The sequence below is a fragment of the Piliocolobus tephrosceles genome, chromosome 6 (genome assembly GCF_002776525.5).
Source record: "Piliocolobus tephrosceles isolate RC106 chromosome 6, ASM277652v3, whole genome shotgun sequence".
NCBI lineage: Eukaryota > Metazoa > Chordata > Mammalia > Primates > Cercopithecidae > Piliocolobus > Piliocolobus tephrosceles.
In genome coordinates, this window is record NC_045439.1 from 34012139 (window position 1) to 34024062 (window position 11924).

The 11924-nt window shown below is 43.6% G+C and overlaps 1 protein-coding gene across 1 annotated transcript in view; it reads right to left on the bottom strand.

The window, feature by feature from the left end:
- Window positions 1–11924, bottom strand: part of RGS6 (regulator of G protein signaling 6) — a 623561-nt gene that overhangs the window by 37919 nt on the left and 573718 nt on the right. Inside the window, 1 exon segment of the mRNA XM_031935755.1 lies at window positions 10310–10496. Coding sequence (XP_031791615.1) covers window positions 10310–10496 — 187 coding nt within the window.

The following is an 11924-nucleotide window of genomic DNA, read 5'->3' on the forward strand; positions in this document are numbered from 1 at the left end:
TCTTGGCAGTGACCTCTGCTGATTTATGGGGGTGCTGATTTGTTTCCCCTATTCTGCAGACAACCAGTCTTAAGGGAAATGTATATTCAGAATCTGCAAAGTGCAAGGGAGTCACTGGCAAAACCAGCCAAGCCAAGCCTCTGCTGAGAGTAAATTCCTAAGGGGATGGAGAAAAAGCACGCTCACTTGCTCATGTGCTCTCTCTCTTTCTTGCTTTGTCTTGTCTTGTTTTATTTTGTCTTGCCTTATCTTCTTCCTTCCCTTCCCACTTCCTTCATCTCTCCCTCCCTCTTACTCTCTTTCTTGCCCTCTTTCTCTCTCTCTCTGCAACAGAGATGACTGAGTTGACTATGAACAAGCAGAACTACTAGAGGTCACTCCCACCTTGGGATGCAGTGGAGAGGCACCTCCTCCAAAGAGCATGAGGGTGGTTCTCTATATGATGATAAACCTATGCTCTAGGGCTCTAAATCACACCGGTGTCTTAGCTAGAGTCCTCAGCAGTGGGAGGCATCATATCCCTGGAGTGGTTGACGGCTGTAGTGCAGGGATGTTACCCCGATGAGCCACTACACCTTCATTTTCTCTTCTTGGGCCAGGGGACCTCTGCTTGCCTAGGATGCTAAAGCAGGATCAAAACCAACTAGAATCAATAGAGTCCGAGGCACAGTGAGAGCTGGAGAGAGTGTGCAGTACAAACTGTCTCAAAACCACACCTGCTGAAAATCAATATTTTGCTATGAGAGTCCTCATTTGGAAATCTCCTTTCTTTTTGACAAAACATAGTGACTCTCTCAAGAGGTGGGGAAGGCAATCAGACAAAATGACTGGGGCCCTGGGCTGCAAGCACGCAGCTGAACTCCTCAAGAAGACCCTTATGTCCTCTCCTTTGCTGTGGGCTTCTAAGACAGCACAGATCTCATTTCCCAGCTTCAGAACGTCCTCCTGGAGTGGAGAACCACTCGGCTGGAGCATTGCACAGCGGCCAAGAGCTCTTCTTGTGATTTTCAAGTATCCTATTTTTCTTTTCACAGGTGTGTGTGCCTCATCTCTGACCTCCATACCTAAGCTGCCTAGAATCACATCCAGACTTTGGGAGCTTTTGGGTCCCATGTAGTCTCTTGAAGGAAAATGAGGCTGTGTGGACAGAATGTGGTGTTGCTGTGTGGGGTGATGGAGAAGGAACTGGACTGGTAGCCAAAGGCTCACTTTTCTAGTCCTGTCAATCACACAATTAAATGTGGAAGTAGAAGTGGAAGCACTACAAAAATGATTATACATGTCAAGTAGCAATAATAATTTCATGCTGTGACTGTCCTTGCAAGGCATGATTTGTGGGATGAGAGAGATTCTGGAGAAAGAAGCAAAGAGGATTTGGGAGCAGAGTCTAGCTGTACTATTTTAGTTGTTGGTGATGTTTGCTCTGAAGCAGTGTTTAGGTTTAAACACCCCCATTTTACAAATGAGGATACTGAAACTCTAACAGGTCAGGTGGATTACCCAAGGTAAGTATGGAGCCAGAATTTGAACCCAGAGCTGTGTGACCCCCAAGCTCATGCTCCTCTCACATTGATGTGCTGCTTTTCATTGTCCTTCACTTGGATCCCAAGGGGAGTCAGTACTGGTTGGCTGAGACAAAGTCCCTCCATGTGTGGGTGCAGGAAAGTTAGGAGCCTCTCCTTGAGTCCTAAATCTGAGTCATCCTAGTAGGTATGACCACTGCTTACGATTTCCTTTCGGGTACCATTCACTATCGCTGCTGTGAGCAATGGTAATGGCCAAGACACCAGGGATGGCCCAGGCTCTAGTTTCTCACTTAACAGGCAGTCCATGCACAACTTGCCGTCCATACTTGAAGGGAGCTGTGAACATCTTTGGAAGCAAGGTGCCAACCTGGTAAAGCGTTGAGGGCTGATGGGCCCTTTGGAAGTCATAAGTCTGTATCCTCGAGCCTCACCTTTCAAGATATTTGAATATGTTTGACCAAATGTCCTCAGACCTTAGGCATGGTTAGCTGAAGCCTAGGGAAAATGAGCTTTTCTTCAGCATGGTTCCTGCAGGACAGCACGGCGGTGAGGACTTGAAGTGGATCACAAATCAGTATCTGCTTAACAAACAGAGAAGAGGCAACAGAAAAGATACCGCAATACGGACATCCACATAAGTGAAAGATAGGAGCTGTTGCTCCTTCTGGATGCATCTTTGGATGAACAACCTGGGGTCATGTGGATCTAAAACAAGAAGCGCCCCCTTTGGATTTCCTTAGCTTCCTAAGTAGGACATGGGAGCCCCTTGTTTCCACATAAGGCATCATTCCAGGTCATAAGAGGATGTGAGAGTAAATGATCATTTGCTTTTGCTTTGCAAAGCATCTATAAAAACAGATTTAATTTAACTAGCCAAAGGGCACAGTATTTTCATGCTGTTCAATCCCTATTCTTAGATAAGGGTAGCTTCAAAGACACTTTTGCATATTGTCTTTCACCTACCCAAATGCCAGGGATATCAACTTAGAAAACTGTTTTCCTTTTCCTCCTCAAGGAGGTCATGGGGTTTGGTGTAAGGAACCTATGCTCATAAGTAGCAACCAAGAAATTTTGGAATTGAACTCTTTGATGTCTTCTCTCAGTAGCTGTCAGGAACTACTAGTCTGTGCGGTAATAAGCAGAACTGATCACAAACGACTGATTTATTCTTTGCAAAATGCATCCCTCCCTCTTCTGTTCATCTCCCAAAAATAAAACCACCCACAGGATAAAATGAGCAACTCCTGGAGGAAGCAGTGTCACAGAATTCCTTATTAAAATATGTCTGGCATGAGAGTCTAACAGGAAATGCCCTCCAATAGAGGATTAATACCAGGAAACTTGGTGTGGTCTTGTGATACCGGCACGCAATGCCACCACCTCCACCACTGGAGCAAAGATGAACAACTGGGAAGACTTCTACTTCTGAGTAATCTGGGCAAACCTAAAATCATACTCCACTGGGCTTTGGCTTTTAAACAAAGCAAATGGTAGAAACCTTGCATTCCTTAATCAAGTTGCATTTAAACGTCTACACTTAGGGAATAATATAAAATCTTTGCTAGAGACTTCTTGTCTGCTCATGGCGGGTGTGGACTTGACGGTATCTTTCTCAGCTCTTTTATCACTCAGACCTCATACTGGCCTTGAGCATGCTCTTTGATCCTTTTGTGAGTTCATCATGGCCAAGTAGAGCTGTGGTAAGTCAGACCAAGGGCCACTTAAGGAAAGGAACCCACCTACGCATTGGTATATTCACAGCGCCTAGAACATCTGACACTTAGTGGGTATTCTAAGTTTTACTGAATTGGCACATTGTAGGAATTTAATTTAACCTGCTTTTCTTGACTACCTACTGGGTGTACGCCCCAAGGTTGTCTCTCCAAAGTTGAAAGCTAAGAGGCAGATTGTCCCCCACTTCTTTGATGATAGGCTTGCTGAAAATGTTATAATTCTGGAATGAATTGTCAGCATTTAGCTGACATTCAGCATTCAGCATTACCTTTGTGATGTAGGAACTTATAAAAGGTAAAGAAGATCAAATTTCTGCTCCCATGAAAGAACTTTCAAATCCAGAGGTCTGGAAGACCCAGACACTCCAGGTACAGGGCAAGGTGGGGTAGCTCAGCAGGTACCACAGGTCAGAAAAGCAGTGGGGTTGGGACAAACAGGAAGGTGAGGTGGGGAACTGCAAGGACCAAAGCCAGTGGGGCTGGGCTGGCTCATCCTATTCCACTATCAGTCCACTTAAAGGACAGATTTCCAATCCAATCCTATCTCAATGAAGTGCTTTCTTAGGTCTGGTTGGTTTTGTTTGTAATGAATGATGTGCTTTTATATAAGCTCTGCCTGATGGTGAAAAAAGCCATCCGGGCCTCCTATTTCCCACGTTATTTCCCTCTGCACAGAACATCAGGCCGCACAGGTCAGGGTCTCCCAACTTGAATGGGAGAATGGATGTTCACGACATGGGTGGATGGGCAGATGGACACATGATTGAATGGATCCAGGGACATCGTCCTTGGAACATCCTTGGTACTCTGAGATTTGTAAAAGGGAAACCAAGCAGCCACTGTGCTGGCAGCTGATTCCTACCTCTTCTAGAGCCTGTGAAGGCTTTGGAAAGAGGCAAATGCCCTACAAGGCAGCTGAAGGTTCTCAATACTTCCTGTGGTTTAATTCTCTCCACCAACAACTGCCAGCAGAGCTTTAGATGACATCCCCCAGGATTCGGATCTCTCTCCTGGCTCCAGCCTACGCTGCCCATCACCATGGATTCACCCTCTTCCAGGTAACAGCCTTCAATGCCTTGCTACTGTCTTCAGGATGAGAAGCTCAGATTCCTTAGGATGGACTCCAGGACCTGAACATTCTGTTTTTATATCCTTTGCTGGCATTTTTCCCCATCTAAGGGCAGATATTTTGAGAGAATTTCTTTTGGATCCATCTTGGAATTATGAGACCCAGACAGTACTAAAGTCATTAATTTTTGTGAGTTCACACTTACAAATATATAGCACTTACTACTTTTTCAAAGATTTTTCAGGGCTATGACCTCATCTGATTTCTCTAAAATCCTTAGCGGGCTGTAGAGAAGACATCACCCCCATCACCCAGATGAGGAAACTAAGGCACAAAAGGTCAAGGCCCTTGCCTCAGACCACGTAGCAAGTAGGTGACAATGTAAGTCCTTTGAGGCCCCACAGTTGGGAACAGATAATTCTAATTCAATTCATAGCATAAAGAACCGAGTCCCTTAAATAAAATAATCATGGCCCATATTTTTTTCTCCCCTCACAAGGCTAAATCTATGAAATTGGAACAATACAGCAAACAGCTGAGGGCTATGGTCACAGCCCACAGACCTTTATGGAAGATTTGGTCTTGGCCCAAATTTTCAAAAAAGCTAAACGGATCAGCAAAACACGAATGCAAATGCTGGGCCCAGGCTGACAGGGTGCCTTGTGAAATATTTCCACAGGAAGCAAATACAGGCAATTAACTTGGCTCTATCAATGCGTGTGGTCAAATAAGAAACAAAACCCTTGGAGAGAGGCTGCACCCCAGTGCATCCACAAATCTGGCTGTACTTTCACTCAGGCTACTGAGCACTAATGTTACAGCATATGACCACCGTGGGGGGTTTATGAGAACCATCATGACCAGCTGAGGAAGCCGCCCAGAGCCCCTGAGCCCCATGGGTTGAGGTGTTAGCATCCACATTTAACCGAGGGGCAAACTGAGAAGAGAAAGTTTTAATAATTTAAATGTATAATTCTAGAAGGAACTCCTAGACTCTTGGCCTTTCTCTAGGGACTAGAACTTCTCCAGGTCTCAGTGCAACCACCAAGCCCTCAGCACTAACAATCTAGGGACAGTGTGGTCTGAGCAGAACCTTGGCCAGCAAGCGAGGACATCTGAGTGCTAGTCCTGGCTGATCATGGGCTGCTAAGGATTTTAACCTCCTTTTTATACCTGGGAACTTCTCAACTGCACCTACTTTGCTGGGGCAGGCAGCCTGCACTGGCCAGGAAGGTAAGGCAGTGTTGAGTGATGTCTAGGGACAAACCATGGGATTTGACAACAGAAGAGGGTGGGGACAGATGCCTAAATGACTTGATTTTCCAGAAAGTTAAATGAGAGAAATTTAGAATTTCTCTCTGGTATTCTCTTTAGTCAGATTTTTGAAAAGTAGATTAGTTATAAAAAAAGTCACATGGTGACTCACACCTGTAATCCCAATAGTTCAGGAGGCACCTGCTGACCTCTGCGCCGCAACACTCAATCCTGATATAGAAACATTCACAATTCAGATTGCTGTGTTGCCATGGCTGCACCAAAACAAAGTCTCCTCTAACTTACTCTCACCCCGAAACTGAAGATCCGTCATGCCCAATCCTCTATCCTGTAGCTTTCTGGATTTCTTGAAGCATTTCAATAATTTTCATTACAGGTGCTAAATTATTTTATTTAGCACAGGGTCAGAAACTACAGCCTGGGATTCCAATCTGCAGATACAGACCTGTGATCTAGATCTTTACATCCCATGAGTGAAGAACAGTATTTATGTTTTTAAGTGGCTGAAAAAAAAAAACTAAAAGAAGAATTGTATTTTGTGAAAAATTATATGAAATTGGATTTCACGGTTCATAAATAAACATGGCCATAGGTCCTTGTGTCATTTACATTGCTATGGTGTTGCATTGTAGCTGCTTTTGTATGGCAGAATCGACTAGTTGTGACATAGACCACATGACTCACACAGCCTGCAATGTCTACTATCTGGCTCTGTTTAGGAAAAATTTAGTTTTTTAACTGACCCCTGTTTTAGGTAAAGGGCAGGTTACGGGATCACGCTATTTGCAAAATCACCCTGTTGTGGAATGAATGTTGTGTCTTTGTAAATTTCATATTGTTGAAGCCCTGATCCCAGTGTGGTGGTACTTGGAGGTGGGTCTTTTGGGAGGTAATTAGGTTTAGATGAGGTCATGAGAGAGGCCCTTATGATGGGATTAGTGTTCTTGTAAGAAGAGGAAGAGAGACTAGAGTGCACATCCTGCTGTAAGGACACAGCAAGAAGGGGCCACCTGCAAGCCAGGAAGAGAGCCCTCACCAGCAGCCAAATCTGCTGACACCTTAATTTTGGATTTCTCAGTCTTGAGAACTGTGATAAGTACATTTCTGTAGTTTAAGCCACCCAGTCTGTGCTACTTTGTTGTAGCAGCCTGAGCAGACCTTACACATAGCTACACACACAAATCAAGGAAGAAAATACACCAAAATAGGGGTTATCTCTGGGCATTAAGGTTACATGAAATTACTTTAAAATTTTCACCAACTACATTAAACATAAAAGCTTAAAAAGAGAATATTAGTGACATTAGAAAAATAAGATGGTAGTATTTACTCTGTCTTACTGTAGGTCGGACACTGTTAGTGGTTGACATGCTTCCTTTCACCTGGTCCCTATTCCACCCCTATGCACAGGCTCTACTGTAACCCTGTTCTACAGATGAAGAAAGGAAGACTCAGGGAATTTAAGTAACTTGTCCAGGTCACTCTGCTAGAAAGGAACACTGTATATTTATGGTGGAAATACACTTCAGAAGCAACAGGGAATTAGGCTGAAAATAGGGATTGGCTTAGGAACAGTGTTTTATTTGAATTCATGGGAGACTAATCCTAGCAGATAATGAAGATGATGAGGATGCTTAAGATATCCTCATGTCTAATCTACCTCACCAGATTGCTGTGGAAATGAGATAGAATGCATTTAGAAGTACCTGGAAAATGGTAGAGCACTGTACTAATGGAGGTTGGACGTTGAGAAACTTGTCAATATCTCACCTTCATTAGGCTGACTTCCCCATTTCTCCCATCAAACCTTTCTTGAAGTAGAAACAACATAAATGTCCAAGAAGAGAGGACTGGTTGACTAAACTGTGGTGCCTCCACATAATGGAATACTATGCAACAATTAAAGAACCAGGCGATAATCACACTGTTGCTGTATTTTTAGCGTTGTGGTTTAGAGGCTGTTCTGTGTAGTATAAAGCAAATGAGTAATTATGCTATCACCCACAGTGCCCTTGAAAGTCAGGGTTCTCAGGGTAGAGAAAAGAGGCACAGATGTAAGAAACGAGTGGTTAAATAAAATCCCCTGTAGGTCAGAATTTGAATTAAAAGTATCAGTATGAACTCATGATGTGTTTTTATTATAAACAACAACACATTTCCTAGCTCTGTCAACTGAAAAGGGCTAGACATGATAGACCATCTAGGAACAATGAAACACCCTTAAGTGCCTAGATTTTAGTCTCTAAATACCATTTGCCACTAAGAGGAATCAGGAGTCCTTGGAGAAATGGCTTATTCTGGGAAAGGGCAAAGACTGGAATATCTTAGCTTCCTTGCTGTTTGGATGACATGAAAGATCACTAGGGCTGGGCCAGAAAGAGCCAACTGGCCAGAGATGGCAAAATCCAAGCATCAATAAAAATAATAAGCAAACAGATTAAAACATAGCACATATGTTGAAACCCATGAGTTCACAAAGATAGTAAAATCAAAACAGTAGACCCTAACGTTTACCATAGGAAGATAATAGTAAACCACTCATTTTGAAAACTGGAAAATGAAGGGAGAGAATCAAACATTTATCCTGCTTTTCTTATGTGAATTGTACTGCTAGTTAATCCCATAGTGGTGGAGGGAAGTTTCTCTTTATGAAAGTATTCCAGCTAATAAGTGAAGAAAGAATAAAATTAGTATGTCATCATTTTGTAACCTCTAGTTAACTAATGGATATAAGTGATAGACATCAATATCTGCAAAAAGGGCAAAAAGAGAGGTGGCTAGACATGTGCCTTCTGACAGGAGAGCACTGCACAATCTATGAAGTAGTTTTGTCCATAAAAATCAAGCCTAAATCTGATTAAATATCTAAAAAAATTAATTTATAGGAAAGAGAGATGATAGAAGAACATTCTAAATAGCACCACAGGGGTACAATCAGAAAAATCCAGAGCTTGGAACTCTTCATAGGACAAAGGATCTAATTCCTTTATCAAATACATTGCAAGGGGATGTGAGGAGGGGAGGGAGAAAAAGGATATTGTGTCAATGTTAAAACAAAAGGATCCTTGTTTTAGAGATACATATCTAAGTTTACAGATGAAATGCTGCAATATCTTGGATTTGTTTTAAAGTCACCTGGTCGCAGGTGAAAAAGTAGGTGGGGTTAGAGATAAAGCAAGATCAGACACGTGCTGATGATTTTTATGGCTGGATGAGGGTCTATAAAGGTTTGCTGTTTTGCTGTTTCCACTTTTCCAAGTGTTTAAAAGTTTTCATAATAAAAAATTAAAATAAATCCCTCCTTATGTCATGCTTGGAGTGGTAATACTGTGCTAGATGCATCAAGGTTCTCACCAGTATCACTCTTTTTGTGTTTCATAAATATTGGAGCTTTGAGCTTCAGCTCGTTCATGCAGGGAACCCCCACGGAACTTCCCTGTCACTCTCCTCTCTGGCCATGTCAATATGGTGCTTGAAAGCATACGTACATACACATAAGCAAAAATATCTCAGCAAAGAGCTCTCATGACTCAAACATTCTGCTTTGAAGCTGCAAGGGGTATATGAAGGAGTCATGATTTCATGATTGGCACAGGCATTCGATGGAGCTCGTGACCAGGGGAGAGAAGAAGATAGTTATGGTGTTGAGGTTGGTAGGTGTTTTCATCTTGAAGTTCTGAGCAAATGACAAGGCAAATCCGGATGATAAGGGACACTGTGTTCTCATCCCATTATTTGCATTGGTGCAGCTACACTGAGTTTCCTAAATCAGATAATAATGTCTGCAAGAGAGCAAACTACCCAAATTCTTTACCGGGGGCCCTAGACGTGAGAGACGTAAGTGGGGTCAAGGAGATAAGCAAAATCTTAAGCCCTGTCACTGGGTGTGGGATGGTGACAGGAAATAGAAATTAGGGGCCAGGAAGTAAGAAACCAACCCAATGCTTATTTTTAGAAATGGCACCTCCCAGCCATCAAAATTTAGTCTGCTGGTTAGGATGGTTCCTGTTTCTTTAGCCAGCATCATCAACATCTGTGAGCATCCTAATTGTGTCCTACAGGGTTGGGAGTCCCTCCTGCAGGCTTGCTTTAACCCAGGGTTCACCCATTTGGGGCACTTTTCACACTGCTGAAGTTGCCCATTTACTTGTCTGTCTCCCACACTTGCTGGTAACCTCGCTGAGAACAGGGGGTTTTGCCTGTTCTTTGTGGTATCTTATCACGTAGCGCAGAGCCTGGAATATAGATGTGCTTAAAAAATATTCACTGCAGAGCTGGAGATCACTGCGGAAGCCGTGTAGAGAGGTGGTTATCAGTGTGGGCTTCAGAGGTAGACAGATGTGGGTTTGACTCATGGCCCTGCTAACTCACTACACCCACTTCCCCAGTGCTGTGTTCTGGTTTCCAGATTCTACCACTGACTTATTACAAGGCTTCAGATTTTGTAAAACACTTTGAGGCTTTCCTGGAACAAATAAAGCATATAACTGCACATTTTGGTGTGTAGGTAATATCGTAACTCCTCTGGGAAAATGATCCTGGGATTTTGCTGTGCACCTATCTGAAATGATTTCCACTGATGAACTTAAAAATAACCAAATATGAAACTTTAACTACCCACAATGCCTTGAACTTGTGTTAATAGGTCAGGCAATGAAGTGGACAAATGAACACCTTATGACAACCACTTAAGTAGATAAGCAAACCTGGGCGTCTTCAAATGTATATCTCCCTCCATCTTTGACATTTTGACTGGTTATCTCATAGCTGTGAGAATCCAGGTTGATTGCACTTGGAGCCCCTGGAGCCAGAAACTCTTGCCAGATTTCTTCTACCCTCTTGGCCACATCCTGTAGGGGTTGTTTCTTAAGATCTTGGACAGCCAGCCAGAACCTGAAGTGGGAGCAGAAACACAGTCAGTTCCAGAGGGCTCAGCATCGGGATGTTGCTGGAGATGGCCCCAGAGCTGATGATGTCCCATGAAATCCATTCTGCTGCATCTCTCAGCCTGCCCTGATGCCACTATGTCGGGCTGCAAAGACCATGGAGATTGCTGAAAATATCAAAGGTGTTCCTATTGTGCAGAACAGAAAAGAATTGCATATTAAAAGATCAATGTGCTTCTCGTCATCAAAACGAGATTTCTCTCCCTCTACATGAAGATCTCTCAACCTCAGCACTATTGCCACTTCAGGCTGGATACTTCTTTGTTGTTGAGGCTATTCTGTGTCATGTATGATGTTTAGCAGCAACCTTGGCCTCTACCCACTAGATGCCAATAGCAACCCCCCTTCCCAAGTTTTGATAACTAAAAATGTTTCAAAACATTGCCCCATGTCCCCTGGGAGATGAACTCATTCCTGGTTGAGAACACCTGTGCTGCATACATGCCACCATGCAGACAGTGTGAGTCCCTTTGTCAAATCTAGTTGGGATCAATTGATGGCATCAAAATGGAGGAAAGATCACAGAAGAGGCAGGATCCTGGAATCATAAAGGCTATCTGTGCAAGAATAAACCAGCCATTCTTATTATAGATGGAGAAACTGAGCCAGTGCACATCAGTGCTCAGCATGGTGCTTGGCAAATAGTAGGCGCTCAATACGTGGGTTTCAGAGTGAAGATGGGCGCATCTGGAACAATGCTGAAGAGGCATACCATGAAAATTTCTCTGCAGAATGGTTCTCCTTCTGCAGAGGGAAAGAGAGAAAAATCTGCTCACTTCCATATTTGCCTCTGTTTAATCCCTCAGCATCCACATGGGAGCAGGGAGCTCTTTTCTGCTGAGAGCAGCAGCAGCCAGAGCCAAAGCTTGGACAACAGCTACTGGGTCTTGAGGAGAGTTCCCAAGGCAGCCTTGCAGCAGGATCCAGGTCTGGTTGTCATATCCTTTGCCCTGTGAATGGACAGGCCATCTCCCCCATCAATGAGTAAGAGAGTAGGTCCTGTGCTGGTTCTCACAGCAGTGGGAATCACAGGTAGTCTAGTCAACAGAAAGGGAGGGTCAAGCAAAGTTGAACCACGACATGGTGGAAAGTGCGGACAGTGCATTCAATCTGTCATCAAATTTCATCCAAAGTAAGATGTACTTGGGTTTGTGTGTGTGTGTGTGTGTGTGTGTGTGTGTGTGTGTGTGTGTGTGGTGGTGGGGTGGTTAAACATGTTTTTCTGTTGCTGTTCAGAGAAATGTCTTTGGAGCCAAGTGCACAGCCCAAAGGTGCCACTCAGTGGCAGACTGGAGTAATGCAACCCCATTTCGGCAAGGCGAGCAGACTGTGTGTGTGTGTGTGTGTGTGTGTGTGTGTGTGTGTGTGTGTGTGT